At 37.9% G+C, this 21770-nt stretch overlaps 3 protein-coding genes and 1 long non-coding RNA gene across 5 annotated transcripts; 3 read left to right on the top strand and 1 right to left on the bottom strand.

Annotated features, from left to right (window-relative positions):
- The first annotated feature begins 1342 nt into the window (after nucleotides 1-1342).
- Nucleotides 1343-9037, top strand: tmem222a (transmembrane protein 222a). The gene is made up of 6 exons (XM_067447920.1): nucleotides 1343-1495; nucleotides 2754-2838; nucleotides 2922-2953; nucleotides 3852-3948; nucleotides 5433-5563; nucleotides 7921-9037. Exons 1-6 carry the CDS (start codon nucleotides 1377-1379, stop codon nucleotides 8006-8008), a joined length of 552 nt encoding a protein of 183 aa, XP_067304021.1. The 5' UTR covers nucleotides 1343-1376; the 3' UTR covers nucleotides 8009-9037.
- Nucleotides 5469-13105, bottom strand: LOC137082621 (uncharacterized). Its single transcript, XR_010906371.1, has 4 exons — nucleotides 13035-13105; nucleotides 9649-9955; nucleotides 6255-6374; nucleotides 5469-5601 (listed from the first exon to the last, which is right to left on the bottom strand). It is a non-coding gene; the product is annotated as an uncharacterized lncRNA (long non-coding RNA).
- tpbg1a (trophoblast glycoprotein 1a) lies at nucleotides 9683-12365 on the top strand. Its single transcript, XM_067447917.1, has 2 exons — nucleotides 9683-9975; nucleotides 10419-12365. The coding sequence occupies exons 1-2, from the start codon at nucleotides 9683-9685 to the stop codon at nucleotides 11350-11352; spliced, it is 1227 nt and encodes a 408-aa protein (XP_067304018.1). The 3' UTR covers nucleotides 11353-12365.
- On the top strand, nucleotides 13088-19232 carry kdf1a (keratinocyte differentiation factor 1a). 2 transcript variants are annotated; one of them, XM_067447919.1, is made up of 4 exons: nucleotides 13088-13326; nucleotides 15277-16316; nucleotides 16407-16481; nucleotides 18512-19232. In XM_067447919.1, the coding sequence occupies exons 2-4, from the start codon at nucleotides 15296-15298 to the stop codon at nucleotides 18562-18564; spliced, it is 1149 nt and encodes a 382-aa protein (XP_067304020.1). In that variant the 5' UTR covers nucleotides 13088-13326; nucleotides 15277-15295; the 3' UTR covers nucleotides 18565-19232. The 2 variants fall into 2 exon arrangements, with proteins under 2 accessions (XP_067304020.1, XP_067304019.1); XM_067447918.1 differs by having other exon boundaries at nucleotides 13089-13326; nucleotides 16404-16481.
- Nucleotides 19233-21770: the final 2538 nt, after the last annotated feature.

Here is a 21770-nt window from a genome sequence, read left to right as displayed (position 1 = left end):
CCGAGGCAGTGTGATGCTTTGGGCAATGTTCTGCTGGGAAACATTGGGTCCTGCCATCCATCTGGATGTTACTTTGACACGTACCACCTAGCTAAGCATGGTTGCAGACCTTGTACACCCATTCAAGGAAATGGTATTCATTGGTGGCTGTGGCCTCTTTCAACAGGATAATGCATTCTCCAACAAGGCAAAAAGGGTCTGAGGAGCACAATTAGTTTGAGGTGTTGACTTGACCTCCAAATTCCTTAGATCACAATCCAATCGAGCATCTGTGGGATGTGCTGAACAAATAAGCCCGATCCATGAAGGCTCTACCTCACAACTTACAGGACTTAAATGATCTGGTGTTAACATCTTGGTGCCAGATACCACAGCACACCTTCAGGGGTCTAGTGGAGTTTATACTTCAACGGGTCAGGGCTGTTCTGACAACAAAAGAGGGGCCAACACAATATTATACCTGATCGATGTAAGTTGTAGTATGTAACACAATCCACATTGCTATAGTGCAAGAAATGTGCCTTGGTTTACTGGAAAAATCTAGAACACATCCCAACCCAAAATCCCATCATAAATTGACCAAAGGCACCTGTGCTCCACTTCTTACACTGTGAGCATAACCATGCCATGGGTCGTATGCAATGAGGATGTTTCTCCATAATACAAGTCAGATCTTTGTTCTTATAATGGGATTTAATACATGAAGCCTTGGGTTTGTCTTTACACACATTTGTACTTGGGAATAAATTATAAAATATTTGTTTTGCACTGTGCCATTTTTGTGACAGTTTCATATACCTTAAAGACTTTTTATCCTATTCTTACTCTTTAAAGCAAAACACAGAAAAATAATGTAAGTAGATCCTGGTAATATTTGTTGTGTTACTTTTTCTTATTTTTTTCGGACAAAATAAAAACGCTTTACTGAAAAGCCTTTATTTATAACGAATTATTAAGATATTCATAATGAATGTTATAATGCATGGTATTATACACTGCTCAATGACAATAAAGTTGAATCTAATCGAATCAAATCTTTTCATAAATAATTGTGACTAAAGTTAAAAAGCATTATACTTGCTGATTCTTTGTGACATCTGAACTTGTTTGTCATGTGTTTTAAAGAATTATACTTTCTAAAGGCCTTACATAAGTATTGTAATGTATTATAACTGCTGTTACAATTATTCTTGAGACCATATGCATTATAAGGTGCATTGCAGAGCATAATTAATTCCTTAAAAATACATTTATAATGCATTACATTTAAAGGCTTTAAGTCCTATGCTTTAAGTATATTATAGCCTATTCTTGTATGACAGTAATGAGAACCAGTCCGGCTCCGACGTCACGATGACGTCACCGCGCAGACTGTGATGGCGGATGTTACCGAGATCGACACGATGAAGCACTTCCACGGAGGTTTCGAGAAAATAGACAAAGAAATGAGCCGTTATCCGCATTGCATCGTCTGGACACCCATTCCGGTTCTGACGTGAGTAGCGACCGGAGATGTTCTGACCGGTCACGTGCGGAACACAAACACATTCTGACAGGAAACGCGCCTGTCAATATTTCTGTCATATTGCCTCGACTGTTGTGTTGCAGTGCGAGTATAAAGCCTGGGTTAAAGGGTTAGTTCACCCAAAAATGAAATTTATGTCATTAATGACTGACCCATTCCACACCCGTAAGACCTCCTTTCAACTTCGGAACACAGTTTAAGATATTTTATATTTAGTCTGAGAGCATATCCAAGTGTATGCACACTATACTGTCATGTCCAGAAAGGGAATAAAAACATCATCAAAGTCGTCCATATGTGACATCAGTTAGTTAGTTAGAATCTCTTGAAGCATCGAAAATACAATTTGGTCCAAAAATAACAAAAACTACGACTTTATTCAGCATTGTCTTCTCTTCTTTTTTTGTGTTCAATCCTCAAATAAAGATTCAAATGGTTATGAATCAGCGGATTGATTCATAATGCAGATGTAAAATGTATTTTCGATGTTCAGGAGAGTCTAATTAACTAACTGATGTCACATATGGACTACTTTGATTATATTTTTATTCCCTTTCTGGACATGTATAGTCAAGTATAGGACAAGTATAGTGTGCATACACTTAGATACGCTGTCGGACTAAAGATATAAAATATCTTAAACTGTGTTCTGAAGTTGAACGGAGGTCTTACGGGTGTGGAATGGGTCAGTCATTAATGACATAAATTTCATTTTTGGGTGAACTAATAACCCTTTAAGACTCCTATAATCCTCAAATATTTATGAATCACAATCATGCTTCATTTAAAAAGTCGAAATATAAGATCAAAAGTGGAAATTATTATGACGTTATTAAATCAAAAGTATGACATAAGTCATATGTATCACATTCAAACATCGTAATTATGACACTAAAGTCAGATGTAAAAAGTCATAATTATGACATAAACAGTCTAAAATCTAAAATGTTATGATTATGACAGACAGTCATAATTATAAATTAATATGTCAAAGTTTACTTTTTACGTCATCATTTCGACTTTTCACATTATAATTAAGACATTTTATTTCATAATTATGATTTAGCATAGTATAATTTTCTTTTTTCTTAAATGCCGGAAATGGGCTTCCATACTTATCTGTATATTTAAAGAGAGCTGTTTAAAGAAACATACCAGAGAACTGCAAATATACACACAGGTCTTTGATGTGAGGATCCACTGTTTGGTTTTGTTTTTGTCTCTGCAGATGGTTTCTGCCATTCATTGGGCACATGGGTATATGCACATCCACCGGTGTGATCAGGGATTTTGCTGGCCCTTACTTCGTATCAGTGAGTTTATTTCTGATGATTTAACTGACTTTAGCTTAACTGCACTGATGCACTAACTACTTTCTAATTTATATTTTACACAGGAGGACAACATGGCATTTGGGAAACCAACAAAGTGAGTTTAAAACTAGTGAATATCATTGAGAAGAATCATCATAGCCACTTTGGCGGCTTGAATTTTATATTTATACATTTTTAATTGTAGTCTTTTACAAAAATACATCAGAAATAATAAACTAAGTGTGATGTAGTGTTGTCAAAAATATAGATTTTTTTATACATATATGCCAAAGTATCTGAAAGGTTTCCAATATAAATTACACACAAACCAGCCTCCCCTCACTCACTTGTTTCATTTGCTCTGGATGAATATTGTTGCTGTTACAGGGCTTAAATAGTCAAAGACACACAAAATAATATCAAAATGCTCTTGGCGAGTATTCATGTAAATGCAGTCAGTTCTTTTTTAAGTGAATGTAAACAGTTGAGAAAGAAAATACATGTGTAACAGTATAATGTGTTCGTGCGTCAGGTCTTAAAGTGACGGCAGCCTTATATATCCTGCTGCTAAATTATGATAATGGGATAATGGTATAGATATCAAAATTATCACCAGTGAAAATGCTGAGTGGCTAGTAACTTTGGAAAACCACTAGCCACAGTGACTGGTGAGCAAAAAAGTTAGTGCCAACAGCACTGAATATAAACTATTATTGATACAAAATGTTAATGTGGCCAAATTCCCACAGAACACATTACTGGGGCTTAGGACTATACTGAACAACTTTGGAAAAAATGTATTGGCACATTAATTAATGACAATATACTGCAAGATTAAACCAACTTTATCTTAGGCACATTATCTTAGAACACTATGATTAGAAATTAATTAATGTTACATTATTCTACACAAAAATTGTGTATTATTATATACAACTCTGTATTTATTGCAATAATAATAAATAAATAAAAGTTAAAATAGTATGTTACTGATGTTATGCTTGTTGTTTCAGATACTGGAAGCTGGATAAGAATAAAGTGTATGGCGGTGGAGCAAACGCCTGGGATGTGGCTGTGCATGAGGCGTCTGAAGAATACAAAACTAGAATGGTCTGATTTCTACTGTAATATACTCTTATCATGATGTGAATTGCATGTCATTTGAGATCTGATTTTATGGTGACGTGAGCTGGAGTTGGTTTCATGAGATTCACCTATTTATACAATGTGCAATTTGTATGTATTCATCAATTTACCATATATTTAATTTTAATTTTAATTAAAGTTCGACCGATATTGGTTTTTGGGGGACTGCTGCCGATACGCTATTAGGGAGTAAAAAAAGTCCAATATCTATATATTGACCAATATTATTTATTTCTGTATTATAGTGCAGTACCTGCCAAAGTTTGGACACATTTTCCCATTGATGTGTCCAAACTTTTGACTGGTACTGTATAATTCGGTATGTACATAATATACATACATTGTACATAAAAACAAAAGAACAAACATACAAACGAAACACAGTTCTTTTCAGTTTTTACATAGGTCTAAACTAGATTTTCAGGAAATAGCAATCAAATCTAAAATATCACTTCATAGTCTTCATTGAATAAATAAAGATTAACCCTTATTACAGTAATTCGTCAAGAGCAGTTAATACTTTTTTTCTGCCTTTTTTTTTTATCATGTCTTTAATGAGAAAACGGTTCCCTGCCATTTCCATGTTATCACTGATATACGGTAGGAGGCGCTATTACCCATCTGAATGAGTGGAGAATCTCCTGATCAAAACACAGGCGAAGAAGAAGCAGAAACAAGCAATCTGATAATAAGCAGATGCATATGTAAAATAACACGATCATCAACATTAAACAGCATGTAAATCAAAACGGCTATTTTATTGAATGAATTGTCGACCCAGGACTGTGAAGCTTTGAGGTGATGATCTGCTACTCCATCTGTGTTTTGATCATTGTTATTAATCCAATCTGTATGTAGTCTTTAAAAAAAAGTAATTTTCTCAGCTTTTTGCTCAAAATGTTGCTTTTTCAAAATGGCGCACGTTTATATATCGGTGGCATATATACCGATGCTGATATATCTGCGACAGGTTCATATCACCGATAAAATCGGCAGACCAATAAATCGATCGGGCTCTAAATTTTTATATATTCAAAAATAAGGCTTAAGGTGATGCACAGGGCAACTTTTTGAGCAATGTTACCGAGCGTTGTTGTTTGGGCACGTTTCCATTGAAAATGAGCTACTAATTTTTATCTGGGTACTTTAGATCCATCACTTTTAGACTTGTCTATATTATAAAAATTTTATAGAAAATGTTATTTTAAAAAAATTAAAAAATAATTATAATCTTTATTATAATGCTAAAATATTCATATTTTATTTTTCAAATAAATCTATATATTTATTTGCATGTTCTATTTTTGAAGTCTATACAAAAAAGTTATTTTAAAAACCTTATTTTGCAACCCGGCTATATCACAAAAACATAGTGACTTCTTAATATCTGTTTTTAACTGACATGCTTTTCTGTTTTCGTTGTTTGTGACGTCCTCACCGCATTGCAGCACAATCTGTGTTGTGATAACTGCCACTCTCATGTGGCCATGGCTCTGAACCTCATGCGCTACAACAACCGCTCCTCATGGAACATGGTCAATCTCTGCTTACTGTCCTTCATCCACAGCAAACATGTCAGGTGAGATGCAGGCTCAGCGGGAAATTGAAATCTATTTTCTATGAATGCACATCACAATAATACAGGAGAAAAGATAAGTCACTACTCCCTCTTCATCACAGATTTCATTGATATAATGGTAAAATTGCAACAATATTTTAGGTCTAATTATTTCTTCCTGACAAAAGTGAGTGACTAGTTTTTAAAAAGACTATTTTTATGCTATCTGTGATATTTAAATGGTGTTGACATGAATTTCCACATGGTTCGTCTTAAAGCCAATTAAAAACACAACATACACATATAAACAACATTAAAACTGTTCACCATAGGGGGTCTTTCATTTTAGGCTCTGGTTCTTTACAAAAAAAGTAAATATGGCCCCACTTTATATTAGGTGGCCTTAACTACTATCTACCTCAAAAAATAAGTACAATGTACTTATTGTATTGCAAAAAACTTGCTCATAATGAGGTGGGATATGGGTGAAGTTAGAGACAGGTGTGGTGGTATGGATATTAGGGTAGGGTTAGGAGTAAGGAAAGTGTCAGAAATGTAATTAATTATAATAATGTAATTAGATGTAATTAGAATTCCCTTGTTGCTTCTGCAGTGTTGGTTGGATTGTTTTACTATACTCAGTACATTCTGATTGCTCTGTGAAGGATGCATGCAATACTGCCTTAGAATGTAGAAGTCAGTGTGTCCTTACCTTTGACTGAATGATTTATCACAGTTGGCCAACGTGTTTCCCCTTATATGTCACCAGTCTTCCTCTGGGGCGCTCAGTGTTGTGATGTAGAGGACACCAGGACACACAAAATAAGAGTTTCTGGAGGGAGAGAGGTGGATTGTAGGTTTCTGTGTGAGACTATCTTCAAAAAGGAAAATTCTGCCATTGTTTACTCACTCTCGTATCACTTCAAACCTTTGATATGGATTTGGAATTACATGAGGGAGAGTAAATTACAGGCGCGCTGGAAGCTGTTTCAGTCCGGGGGGGGCTTAAAGTTGGGTCGGAAAATGTGTGACGTCATTATGTTGTCGTTGGTGACTAGACAGGTGTTGTGGGAGAACCCCCCTTTACCATCAAAGAGCACAGACGGACCCAATGCCCCAGATTATTGTTGTTTAAAATTAATTACTTGTTAAAACTTGATCATACCATGGGCGTTGGAAGCAAAGCTGTGGGTGGTCTCAGAATTAGTTTTTGCTGGAGTAACGTTAGATACAAATATACCGCAGTTTACTAAACGATTGATTGCGCCAGACAAAATTGCGGAAATCTCTTCTCACTTCTCCTCTGTTTGGCATGAGAACTAATGTGGTCGGAACCAGAGTTTACAGGCCTGCGTTCTCTGGATTTCTCTCAAGCGGAGCACTTCTACATTCCCCTGGTTGCCACCGAACCGTGTCATAGCTCATTACCATAACGTTGATCTGATTTCAACTCTCCTCGACGCCCAAATCGTCCAAGACGTGCTGCGACGCTCTCGCCGGAGCTCGTCGCCGGCTCCCATTGAAAATGAATAACTTCCAGCCACCTTGACGCTTTAGCCGCCAGCGGTGTGAACGCACAATAAGACATTTGTTCATCTTTGGAACACAAATGAAAATAAAATCTGTCCCTCCATTGACAGTCTACGCAACTACCACTTGCTGCATAACCGGAGAATGAAATTGGTTCTCGCACATCAAGCAAACATGCTTGAGCTTCTATTTACAACTGATGTGATGTGTGATTAATGTTTATATGTGAATAAAAGCCTAAATCCAATCTGTTCATATAAAGCGATTGAGTCTCTTCAGAGAATTCAGACTTACCGGTAACCACTCAATTAATGGTTTCATTTTATGAAGATTCAAAGTGGTAGTTGTGTAGCTGTCAATAGGAGAGAAATCACTCAGATTTTATAAAAATATATATCAATTTGTGTTCTGAATATGAACAAAAGTCTCACAGGTTTGGAATGACATGAGGGCGAGTAATTAATAACAGATTTTTTTTTTACTATCTCTAAGCAGCTTCACAGTAATAAACAGAAAAATAACCATGAATGATGCAAACTTCATAAAAAATCAGACAAATTCATATTCTGCTGTAAAGCAGCTCTACAGAAGTAGTATTCTGCTCAATAACTGTAAAGTTCATCAATTATGAAACAAGTTCAATTCAGCCTTAAGCAGCTCTACAGGAGACAATGGTGTCATTATTCAGCTCAGTTCAGTAACTGTCGATGTTGTCAATTAAATTTAGCTGGTTTTAGTGTAGTCATGAATATTAAGTGTGTTTTAATATTAAGTGTCTTTTAAATCAAGCCAGAGGTGACACAAAGCTAAAATGGCTCATTTGAAGGTTGTTCCTTGTTGTCCTGTAGCTTTGTGGGGTTCCTGAAGACCTGGCTGCCTTTCCTGATGATTTGTGGGGTCATAGTCACCATCGCCCTTGCTGTCAACTTGCGATGACGGAGGTTGGATGACAGGAGCATCAAACACGGAGAGATGTTGGATGGCCGTGCAGGGCACCTCAGGATCATAATGCACCACGGCTACAAGAAGCAAACCTGGACTTTATTCATGCGTCTGTACGACACTACATTGCTTCTGTTAGGAGATTCAGTCAGGCTGATCGGGAATACAGAGACTCTTTACATCTAGTGACACGCAGACTATTAGTACCATTGGAAATAGGAGAATTACAGGGACCTTTTCCATTACCGCTTACATAAGATTCTGCATTTGATACATTTGTAATATAATCATATCGGATACGTGGATGGATCTAAATGACAATTTCATGTCAAGACTGTTGTGAAACTCCATAACCTATAATCAGGAAGATTATGATAATTAAGATCTAAACAAATGACCATTCATAATTTATTTTTGCCTCATTCTTAGAATGGTTTGGATTATTTAGTGGGAATCAAAAATGTAAATTTTCAACAGTTATTATTTTAATTGATCCAGGATGTTTACAGCTGTATATTGTTTTACTCTACTGGGAGTTTGTATATTTGGGTCATTCCTTATGATTTTTTTATTACTTTGTTTTAGGGTGTCAAATTGATTAATAGCATCTAACATAAAAGTTTTTATAAAACACATACATGCATACATACACACTTTCAAACGATTGTGATTAATCACATCCACAAGTTTGATTACATTATGTGTACATATTTAAGAAAACCCTGTATGACTTTGTAACTTATATGTATATATGTGTAAATATAGGCCTGTATAATTATATGTATAAATAGGCCAATGTTCATGTATGTGTGTGTATTCATATATACATAATTATACAAAGTACACACACACATATGTAAAAAAAACTTTTTATTTTGTTTGTGATTCATTTTTGACAGGCCTTATATTTATACACACATATATAAACAAACTTTTATGTTAGACGTGATTAATCACGATGAATCGGTTTGACAGCACTACACCATTTATATTATATGACAAAATACAAATGTATATCCATAATGTTTGTCCTCATTATTATACAATGACCTCACAAGGTATTTTGGAACTTAAGATATGCTTAACAAAATATAAAGGCAAGGGTCATGTTGTAAAGAAAGATAGCTAGTAATGCCAAAACAATAAATCTAGTGCTGGATCCTTTTTCTTCAATAAGATAATTTTCTTTATAATGTTTTTATTGGATGTAGGAAGTCATTTCTTCTCAAATAGGGGAACCACGGGTGTAGAAATTACCTATTAACATGAGCTTATTATTACTTATAATTTAGCATTTCAAAGCCAACAAACCTTTTTCCTATCAGATGTCTTGATTTGTAAAATGTGCATCTGCTATATATTTGGGAATTTAATGCATGACAAAGAACAGAAAGAAATCAGTGCAATTTACATAATCAGAAGGAAAAAGTTGCTCAACGTATACTATCCTCAGGACTCTGGATGGATGGATGTGTAGTGGAGTGTATGCAGCTCCACCCACCTCCGCTTATATAGCTAAGATCAGGAGGTGATTCTTGTTAAAACTGTTGGTAATGAGCTCCTAGAGTGAGGAGGACAGTCAGCCCTGTGTGTTGGACTACACGCGTGCTGCCTACTACAGCATGTGCACTTACACTGAAGAGCGCCGCCCGTGAAGACGGTGATCAGATGCTCCGGACTGTGAGAGTGAGAGTTTGGATGATGCCGCCGGCTGTGTCGCTGACGCTCGTCTGCGCGATGTTGTGCGTCTCCACATGCGTTCCGTTGTGTCCGCCGCGCTGCGAGTGTTCTGGAAGTCAACATATGGTGCGCTGCGCGTCTGCCGCGCTGTTCCGTATCCCCGCCGCGATCCCGAGCGACACGAGCAGCCTGATCATCACTGGAAACACGATTCACAGACTCGACCACAGCGCGTTCAACGGACTGCAGAACGTCACACACCTGAACCTCAGCAATAATGGGTAAGAAAAGATATGGTCAGTAAATAAAAATATCTATCTATCTATCTATCTATCTATCTATCTATCTATCTATCTATCTATCTATCTATCTATCTATCTATCTATCTATCTATCTATCTATCTATCTATCTCAGTAAATAAAAATATCTATCTATCTATCTATCTATCTATCTATCTATCTATCTATCTATCTATCTATCTATCTATCTATTTGTCTGCCTGCCTGCCTGTCTGTCTGTCTGTCATCTGTCTGTGTTTGTCTGTTTCTCTCTATCTAGTCCTTGTATGTTTGTCCGTCCATCTCTCTCTATCTATTCTGACAGTAATATAGATTAAATCATGTGCTTTTTTTGTTGTTGTATATTCCACCATTTAGAATCCTCTAAAAATGAATATTTTAAAAAAAAATCCATTTAAAAAAAACTTTGTCCATTCTTTTTCAGCATTTTGGAGGTTGGACCGCATGCATTCTCCTCTCTGCACATGCTGCGTTCTCTAATCCTGAACAACAACCAGCTGGTGCTCATCCATCCAGAGGCGTTCTCTGTGCCTGGAAGCCCCCTGCAGGAGCTCAGCCTCCGCTCGTCTCTCTACAACTACACATCTCTGACCGACCTAATCACTGCCCTGCGCTGGGGTGAGCTCACGAATCTTCTACGCCTTGACCTGTCGGGCAACAGCCTTGTCCTCTTACCCCCGGGCATGTTCGCTCCTCTGCCAAACCTGCAGCATCTCCATCTGAACAACAACTCTCTGGTGGCCATCTACAACAGCACTTTCTCTGGTATTGACCAGCTTTTGGAGCTGGACTTGACCAGAAATGCGTTTAGAACTTTCAGCGACGAAGGTCTTAACGAGTTGGAGCGGCTCGGTCGGGTCCATCTGCTGTTGGGTCAGAATCCTTACGTGTGCACATGTGAAGCGCAAGAGTTTGCAAACTGGCTAAACAGTTCAAAGGTCAGGGTGGGCGATGCAGACAGGCTGTCTTGCGAGTTCCCCGCAGCGCTGCGTGACGTGTCTTTGCGGGTTCTCAGTGCACAGGTATTGGGGTGTTACGGTAAACCGCACGAAGAGATTGCAGAATTGTCCTTAAACACATCCTACGTGTTTCTTGGATTAGTGCTGGGATTCGTTGGCATGGTCTTTCTATTTGTCGTCTACCTCAACAGAAAGGATATCAAGAAATGGATCACAGACCTACATGAAGCATGCCGGGATGTGCTGGAGGGGTATCATTACCGTTACGAAATTGACTCTGACCCACGGCTGGGGCATGTTTCAAACATTCAGCAGGGTCGGCCTCGAATGGACCCGCATTTAGGGCACATCCCTGCTGATGCTCGTATCACACAGATGCCATCGGATGTAACACTATAACTGCACAATGAAGACATTTTTATTAGAAATGTTTGTAGATATTATGTTCTGATATTTGAGTCTGTAGCAAAGTTGATCTTTTTCTAAATTGACCAAATCAAGGAAAATAATTTGTCATTGAGACTAGTGGTCAGCAGATACCATTAACTAGAGAGATGGCTGGCTAATGTAATGCCAATATATGCATGATGTAGGCTAATGCAATATACATTAGATTGGACAACATCCACCAGTGAAATTGTAATAGCATATACTTCATCTACTCAAGTTTGAATTTGTCAATGTACGCTAGCATTAATCGACATGGACTAAAGGCCATAAAACCCTACATGTACATCTATATACTGAAAATATACATTTTTTTTATACACAATATGAGCTCTATTGTTGTCTTGCCAAACTTTATAAGAAGACCTAAAGACGCACTGAATGACTTCTCATGTGCATCTAACCCTATCTGACTGAATTATACTCTCCATTATATTTCATAACCTATCCAGCAGATTGAAACGCTGCTCTCCATCACATTAGTTGGTGCGGCCCACAGCACTCGCTGCTACAGATTGTGTCCTCAATATTTCGCTACGGTTGAGGAAAGGAGGGAAATGAAGGGGTGTATTGGGGGAAAATGGGGCACAATGAAGGATTTGGAGTCTAATGTACCCTGCGAGCACACAGTGAATCTCTCTGTGTGCATGTGTGCTTCCTAGAGCCTGGAACTAATGACTGCAATTGATCAAGACCAGACAGCCCATATTAATCTGTGTCTACACTTTTGGCAAAGCAGTATATTACAGCATGTTTGGGGAAAACACTTCTGGTGTGTGCATACACAGTTATGTAGCATAACATTAAAACATTGTCCACTCAAAGAAAACTGAAATGTTACTGTTGCTATGTGAAACAGTGTCAACGAATCTGTAGTCTAGGAATGTCTGCATTTATTATGGGCTATATGCATTATTCCACAGAGAACACTTTATACTTTTTATAAACATCTATAAAATGAGAATTTCCATTACATTTTCAGTCATTCATGATTATTTGACATGGATTTTTAAAAATCCTAATCTTAAGAGGAAATACTTCACAGCTTAGCATAACCAGAAAATCAAACAATCTAATATGTTTAAGATTTCTATTATTATTATTTTTATTTATTATTTTTTTTTTTTTAGATCTGGGAATCATGATTTTAAAATGCAAAATTTAAATGACTGAATTTTTTTCATTCAGGACCTGTTTCAACACTCAGGAACATATTTTCCATTATTTCACTAATATTGCTGAAATGCTGATTTATATAAAATTGCTGAGATTGATAGATATTCCCTAATGCAAATAGTAATTATTAGATCAAGAGAACTTCTAAAAAATTAATCTGTTACACATTTTTTTGTTTTGTAATGTTTTCGAGTTTGGTGCATGACTACCTCAGATTTACCTCAGACTTATAGTCAAGAAGGAATGACACTTAATATCTTAAAGTGAATGTTTGAAATGTTTTTTGTGTATACGAACAATTGAACCTAGAACATAGCCTACTTTCCCCACACTATACGGTATAAACGCTGAAAATATTCATGTTTTTACTTGATTAAAAGGAAAGCAAAAGTCAATGAACAAAAGGTATTTGGGAGGTTTAAGCAACATCCGTTTGAAGGGCTGACGTCACTGCTTACCTGTAAGTAGGCGTTGGATTTACCTGTAGCCGCAGGTAAAATACGGCACGGCAGAGCGAAGGAACGAATCTTACCGATCAAAGCTTTAGTATGAGCAGAATCTGAAAGCGCGTGTTGCGCGACGAAATCGAAACGTTTGACCCATTTTTAGTCAATGAATCAAAACAAAACTCGATGAATTGGACGCTTTAAGGAGTCAAAGGGAAAATATTTCACACTCGGCTACTTCCGCGATCTTGAACGACTAGAAGTTGCGTTCAAAACAATTGAAGATTTCATCCGAGCCTATGCGGTAAGTGTCTGACACTGACAAACCATCTGCTCTGTGACACGAAGCGACTCGCTAGAACGCTCGCAATCAATGGACTCAGCGGACGCGTTCTCGTTCGCCTCTTACCGTGGGTGTAAGGGGGATTTCAAATGATGATAGCCATATTTTTTTTTTCTTGTGAAGTCGATAAATATTAGTCTTTTACAGCCATGATATACAGACGAGAACGGCTAGAGTCTTAAGACTAAAGAATAAAGCATTCAATATTGTACAACTTGACAGACAAATTGCATTTATCAATAGAGACAATAGCCTACATATACTCCATCTGTTAAAATAGGCTACCTACAAATAAAATGTTTGGCAATGGCCAGAGCGCACTTACATTCCTGCTTTCCGTCTGACTTAACTCTATGTATACTGACAATGAACAGAAACGAATAAGTATACATTTCATTCCCCATCCATCCATGTTATATAGACTATCTGTCAAAGGCTGATGACAAATTGACAATACTTATCATCTATATCTGGAATTTGCCGTTTGGATGGCATGTTGCTTCCTGAGAATCGGTGAGCATATTCATAGAAAACACATCACTCTTGACAAAGAACGCAAACATCAAGCCAAACACTGACTGTATGAAAGGTGAAGTCACAAGGGAGTGTATTTAAAAAACGCATGTAAAAATGAGTAACTTGATGATCGGGTAATTCCTGCCCACCAAAGAAAACCCTTTCCTTAATTTAAACATCCTAAGATGTAATATGTACCTCAAGATTAGCTTTTATTTCATGTGTAATATTGATATGGTTGTGCTGATATAATATCTCCAAACCATGTTCACATGTTCCAGGCTTGTATAAATAAACAAGCATTCTGTGCTATCTGGATAACGATCAGCTTGCTGGTCACATGATTGTAATGCCTTTGGAGTACAATGCTTATAAACAGAGAAAGGTGTCCACTGCGCAGTAGTTTGACACAGTCGGGAAACATATGGTCAGTAGTATGTATAGTAGTAGTAGGTGCAATATTGATGATAAACAATCCTTCATTATTTGATTTCACCATTGCACGCTTGTGTTGTATTTGCAGTTATATCTCCAAGGTTGCGGAAGTCAATGTGCAATGAACATAGAATGAAGAATTCAAGGCCTGTGTAACGCTTTGATGTTTATCTTATATTCACGGAATAACATTGGTCATTTTTCTTAGCACTCATTTTAATATTTCTTTGAAATACTGCATAACAAGACCTGTTTCACATATCTTTAATCTACACACAGTAACTGCAACAGCACACACACTTAAGAACTACAAACTTAATGATCATGAAATGTACTTTATGTGAGGAGAAAGACCACATTAAGGGTTAGTTAAAAATTTTTTTTAAATGATCCTATAATGTTTTTGCCTTCAAGCCATCCTAGGTGTATATGATTACTTCTTTCAGCCAAACAAAACACAATCAGAGTTATATTTAAAAATATGCTGGTTATTCCCAGCTTTATAATAGGAGTTAAAGGTAGCCTACCTGAGATTTTGAAGCCCGAAAAAGTGCATCCATCCATCATAAAACTAATCCGTACAGGTCCAGGGTGTTAATAAAGGCCTAAAAAAGGGAAAAGAGTCGTAATTACAAAAGTCGTAATTAAATGGCCAAATCTAAAAATTTTGATTTACTGTGATACATTTTCTAAGTGCTGTTTGCTGTGACAGATCTTTTTAACTGGCCAAAGATGTTCATAATGGTGAACATAATCATGCGTGGAATGTTCAGCAAAACAAACTCAGCTAATTTTTTACATGCAGTAGCCCGTTCTACAATTGAGCTGTGCTGTTTATTTGTGCAATGTGATTTATGCAACCTGATAATATTGCCTTTTGAAATGTGCATAAGAATCAATGTTTTGTGAACTTTCGCAGTTCTGATAATTCTTGATACATTCATGTCCACATTCTTGCAGGTCCTAAATGTGGTGAGTTATGCCTGGCCACAGCACAGGAACACATCACAAGACGCGTCCTCCTAGCTCAAGCCGTTCTAAGGCTGATGGCTACAAGCAAAACCGCACATACTCCAGGGACAGCAGCACGAGTCAGGAGACCTGCAAGGAGAACTACAGCGAGCAACCTCGTAGCATAGACTCGCAGCTCCCCCGTAAAACCCATCCTCACTACGCCAATGGACGAGGCTCAGAAAGCCTGGGCTTTATACCAGGATCGGCAGACTCTCCTCAGGGGACTCAAGCCTGTGGCTCATGTGCCTCCCTCGGCTGGAGTGGTTGCAAAGCTTTGCTGTGCTGCATTCTAACCTGTGGGCTTCATGGGTCGCGCAAACCTTGCTTGCCATCCAATGAGACCTCCACTGACAACACTTTAAAATCTGACCCAGAACCCAGGAAGCCCAATGGAGTGGCACTGTCCAACCCCACATGTGGTATAGGCCTTGAACCCAGCAAGCCAAGGGAGGTACCAAGACTTAACAGCTTCAGGTATGGCGATGTCTACTTCGCTGGTAAGAAGGTGGAGTACCCCGTCAACTCCGAGGCACCTCCACGACGATCAAGGACAACCGGGAAGGGCGACAACCAGCGGCCTATCAGTAATACCAGTATCTACTCGAGGGAGGATTTGGATCTAGATGACCTGGATGATGGCGGCACAGATATCGACTCGCTAATCACTAAGAAGCTTCTAGAACTTTATAAAATGCACCAGATTGAGCAGCTGGCAAAATGCACATCTGATGTGTCCTTCTCTCGTAAGACCAATGAGATAAGCGATCTGATCAACAGCATTGCTCAGGACTACAACTTGGAGGAGCAGGAAGCAGAGTGCCGGCTGGTGCACGGTGTCATACGCATCAGCACTCGCAACAAGTCCTCAAAAGGTTACAAAAGCAAAGACTATAAATCGCATGATGCAATGCAGCATACTAACGGGAGACGGGATGGAACGCTGCCCGACAGTGGGAATGAGACCATGACCTTTACCTTTAGTGATGGTAAGTGATGGTAGTTCTTTGTAAGAGTGTCAGTAGGGAACGATGATGTTTTGAATGTCTTTTGATGATATTCCTCTGTCCCTGCAGCAGATCCCGAGGTGCTAGTGTCAGAATTGACACCGTCAGATGAGCTTGCCCGAAATATGAGAGGCAACAGTGGGAAAAGTAAGCTTTTTTTTTTTGCAAATTGAAAATCTGAATTTTTTTTGGGTCTTGGAATGTCTGAGAAGAATCTGGTGACTGTCGTCATTAGTCAGTGAGGTTGACTTAGCCCTTAGATGGCTTGATGTAAACAGATCATTTACTCCCATCCCATGGTGCCATGCCAATCCTGTGTCGGGATATGAACATGGTATTATTGCACCCTGAGGATGAGGTATTCTTTTCTCAATGTCCTATTGTAATGGTTCCATTTACAAACGTTTCTCATTCTCTACTTTCAAATTGACATTCCTGCTTTTGATCTTCACCCCCTCACACACACACACCCCACCCATCATGTCCTCCCATCCCGTCTCCGTAAACTGTAGTTGCTGGGCCTAAAGTATCTGACAGTCAATCTTTTCACCTCACTTTTACAAACATTCTTAAGGGGCCTTAGTTTGCCTCCAAGCAGTTTATCCAGTATTCCTCCATATCAGATCACATCTACTATTCCCCCGATAATGGTGGTGCTCTCATTATGTAACAAGTCTGAAAGCCTCACTTTTCTGTGGAATTGTTGTGCTATGATTTTTTTTTTTATGCTAGAGTGTAAAAATGTGGGGTCTCTTTACAAACAGTACAAAACTATATATTGAAAAATATTCTTCCTTAATTTTAGTTTGGTTTTATTGATTATGCAGAAAGGCATTAAGGTTCAGTCACATTTAACGTTGCTCTGCAATATTTTGCAAGTGAAAAAAAAAACGGACCAGATGTTGAAATGGTTTAAATATTGATGAAAAAATAAACTTCCAAACCAAACGAACCAACACATGGGAATAATTTTATAATATTGAAGTGTAGTTTTAAACAAAACTAGAGTTAGTATGTTCCATTTTGTTTTGTTGTGAAGTTACGAAACAACCTACATAGAGGTCACTGCTAAATCAAAAGACTTGCTATAGACCATGGCCCTGTCCCAAACAGCACCCTAAACACTCACGGTCATCCTACAAGTATGCACTTTCGTGACGTAACGCACTTTGACAATCGGGAAGAAGTCTGCTGTGGGGCTCACTTCAGTGCCGGCTTAGCTAAAGTGTGCATATTGACTGCAAAGGGGGCACACACTAGCTCCCTTTTGAAACCAAATGGGACACCCAACTCTACAAGACCCGTAGGCCCTGTCCCAAATGGCACAATTGTATGCACTTTCGATCTTGTGGAATGGCAGCCGGTGCGTGTCCGTTAAGTCTACGATATCGTAGGGTGACCCAATCGTCATTTTAGGTCTCAGAAGTATGCTCGTGAGGGCCTTTTTGCGGGTTATATGCGCCCTCGATGCGCACTTTCGCCCAGCTTGCATTGATTTGGGCTCCACAGCAGACTTCTTCCCGACAGTCAAAGTGGCTTTACGTCATAAAAGTGCAGACTTGTAGGAGACCGCAAAGGTTTAAGGTGGCATTTGGGACAGGGCCTGAATGCATATGAAGTGTGCCATTTGTGTTTGTGATCTTACAACAGCACCATCTTTGATTTATAAATTAAATGAAAGCGAGGCTGTGAGGGATAAGCATATATCTATTCAGTGGGTTGTACTGTTTGTATGTTGTGTTTTTGGATTGTTCTACTGCAAAAATATAATTCCAAGAAATTTCAGTTGACACAAACTCTGAACTCTCAGTTGACAAAATGAACTGTGGAAAATTGTGATCTAGGAGCTTTATGGAGCTTTTTTTTTTTACAACGGATGCCAATGAAAACGCAGTCTATTCCTCACAGGCTCGCTTTAATACCTGTCATGGCGCTGCTCTGATAAGGTCTACTGGTTGACACTGAATTCCCATGTTATAGTGCACCAAACTCGAACCTGATTAAAGATTCTTACAGATTCCCATTGAAACGACTGGATTTTGCCTGCTAAAATTTGCCTATTAATGCTACATGTGACGGTACCTTTATTCACAATAATTGTTGTATACAGAGTTTCACTCAGCAATTTATATTCATACTTCAAACCACAAATATCAACATGTTCTTTTCCTTCACAGATTACTACTCGAGCTCGGCCACAGATTCATCAGGGGTTCCGCTATTGCGCTAACATGCGAGCTGTTTGCTCTCAATTACTACTGCCTAACTAGTGTTCATCTACTGTCCTTGTGCTCCTTTCATATTTCAGTGTAAGCAGAATTATGCTAAGGACAGTTTGTGTTTTTCTGAATGCCCAAAGACTGCTGTGGTCCACTCAGATTTAGGCACAGCTTCTGTCATGTTCCTACAGAGTGTAATGTTAAACAAAACGAGCCTGTTGCAAAAAATGTTTTGCACTTAATGGTTCCCTAATACCCTTGCCAGAAGCCATGCGGATAGTTACACAATGGACAAGTTTCCTCACCAAGCCTTTGGCATCAAAGGGTATTTAAGTATTGGATCTAATTATACTTTCGGAGACAAGTCTGCTGTCGTCCTAAGTGGTGATGTATCTATTAATATGCCTGTATTGAGCACTGATTAATAGCAACAAAGAGACTTCAATCAGTTGCTGTTCTTCGGACTGCTTTGCTCTGGTAGCCCGTCCTTCAAATGTCGCCTCAGATGAACAATTGTTCTGTGTTTTTATGATTTTATGCAATATAATGTTGTTTTGGGACCTGTTCACGGTCAGGTGATACGCCCACATCTGTATGGTGGAATTTTGCAATACCTTGTATAGATGTAGTTTTTTTCCGTAACTTTTTTTATATTGAAATAAAAGGGAATTTCCCCTCATTTTTATTTTTTACTCATTGTATTCATTTAAACCTGTATGTTAAATTTTGTCTATTAAAGAGAGCAAATCTAGACCTGTATCATGTATAAAATATTTACACTCGTACATGTTAACCACAGAAAATGTCTCTCAGTACCGCGCAGCATTTTTCTCAGAAGATTGCATTGGTGTCCCGCCTCCTCCCTCTATTTCCCTCAGGTCACTGTGCTATGAACTTGTTTGGCTGGTTTGACAATAGAAAGGAAATAAAATCCTAGTGTTTGTTGGAGTTGTACATTGCGGAGGAGGGGCAAAAATCCAGACAAAATTCCCCTTTCAACTGTCCTCTTTTCGACACCATGCCGCCTACTGTAAATCAGCTACTCTGATTTACTAGTCAAGCTACTTTTATGTAATACAGTTTTTAAGGATTAATGGGAAGAAATTATTTATTATATTTTTATAGTGTGTGCTATAATTTTGTTGTATTGCTTCTTAATTGTAAAACATTTCACACCCAATCAATTGCAAAAAAAATAATGATAGTGACAGCATGATCTTTCTTAGCCAATTGTTTGGTCAGAATGGCAAAAGTTCAGATTTTTTAGATAAATTGATGCCACAGTGAAAGACTGTCTGTGACTGCAATGTAGTGGGCTACTATTTCAAATGGTTTTCATTCTATATAATGCATTGTTGCATGCAGTATATTTTAAAAGACAGATGGCAGGCTGTGTAGAAAAGAAGTTAACAGCTTTTTTGTCTGTGTTGCTTAATCATCACAAGAGGGCACCATAGTACACACTATCAAGACAGCGGAACCGGAACCTAGAGCCATAATAGGCTGTGTTTGTGTGTGTACTTGTTTAACCTACATCTAGACCAAGCCCCTACTAAGATAGTCAAATGTGAACATTTTAACAGCGGGGCCAATTGGCTGGGCTCCATGATGAAAAAAAGCTTACAAATCATACAAAGTGTTTTGTTTTTTTTAATTGTAAAAATGGAGAACATTTTCTGTAATTTGTAGGTCAAGGGGTAGAGTTAGTGTAGGGGAGCTTGAATATACAGTTTGTACAGTATAAAACCATTACGTCTATGGAAAGTCTACATAAAGATATAAATTATTATTCCATTTTTTTCTTTGTAATTGGTTTTGTTTGGGAAATCTGTGCATTGAGTACTATTGTGAATTTTTTGAGAAGAAATTGTACAGAAGTCCAACCATTTAGAATGTCCAAAAAACATCCAACTCTTATATTTATATAAATACATAAAATGTGCATAACTTTTGTCCAAGCGTTTGTCCATCTTACAATGGAATGTGAATTCTATTCTTACACAAATTTATTTATAAAATGCTTATGAACCATTTTCATTTTCTAACATGCAATGTTTGAAACATTTTAGAATTGCAAACAAAATTGCTCAATTTATATCCTAACATCACTAAAGAAACTAAATGGAATTTCACTAGTTCACACTTACATCAAATTAAATAGAGTAAAGATTATGCGTATTTGGCGTGCTGTCCGGGGGAGGGCTCCGGGCTCTGAATTTGGCCCGAACCCAGAGTACCCCCCCGTGATAGAGATACTCTAGAACTGGACTGGAGTGCATTATAGATTGTGTTGACATCTAATAAGAGTTTGTTAGAATCAAGTGAGGAGATGGGGTGGTGGAGGGATGCTAAAAATGAAAATGGTCAACGAAATAAGGTAAATCTGCTGTATTTACATTTACACATTTGGCAGACGCTTTTATCCAAAGCGACTTACATTGCATTCAAGGTACACATTTTACATTATTGTCAGTTCTTGCTCTCCCTGGGAATCTAACCCATGACATTGGCGTTGCTAGCATCACGCGCTACTGGTTGAGCTACAGGAAAGCACCTATATATATATATATACCCACCTATATATATATATATATATATATATATATATATATATATATATATATATATATATATATATATATACACACACGTATATATGCTGTATATATACACCCCTCTTGTCGTTGATTAGCTTGATGTGCTCCACTTGTGTTTAATTAGGTTTAATTATCTGAGCGTGCTCCTCCTGAAATTTAGTTAATAAAAACTTCACTTATTGTCATTTACTGAATGTATTTGTCACTTGAGCAATCATCTGCTATATCTGCAAACAAATGTGCAGTTACGGGCTGTGGAAATCTACCTTTGTGCCACTGACCCTGTAGTGTCACCATAAGACTTCATCTGGTTAAACACGTAGCAGCAGACACAACTTTCTGCGTTACGATTGCGCAATTTGACAGTTTTTCAGAATGCAGTTTAACACTAGCAAAGCATGAGGACTATCGTTTGCAAAACTTCGACAGGTTAAAACTTTATTGAAATACTAGTTTACTAATCACTGAATAGGATGTAGAACAGAATTCAAAAATATTGCACATCGTTACATAATCACACAACATTGCAAGTTTAAGAGAGTGCCGTTGTGTTATCATTCCTCTCACTGGAAATGGAAGGTCAAGTTGTATTTGCATTGTAGGCTACATGTGCGCACTGT

The sequence above is a fragment of the Pseudorasbora parva genome, chromosome 7 (assembly GCF_024679245.1).
Source record: "Pseudorasbora parva isolate DD20220531a chromosome 7, ASM2467924v1, whole genome shotgun sequence".
NCBI lineage: Eukaryota > Metazoa > Chordata > Actinopteri > Cypriniformes > Gobionidae > Pseudorasbora > Pseudorasbora parva.
The sequence above is the reverse complement of the archived record's forward strand: the minus strand, read 5'-3'. Positions and strand labels throughout refer to the sequence as shown.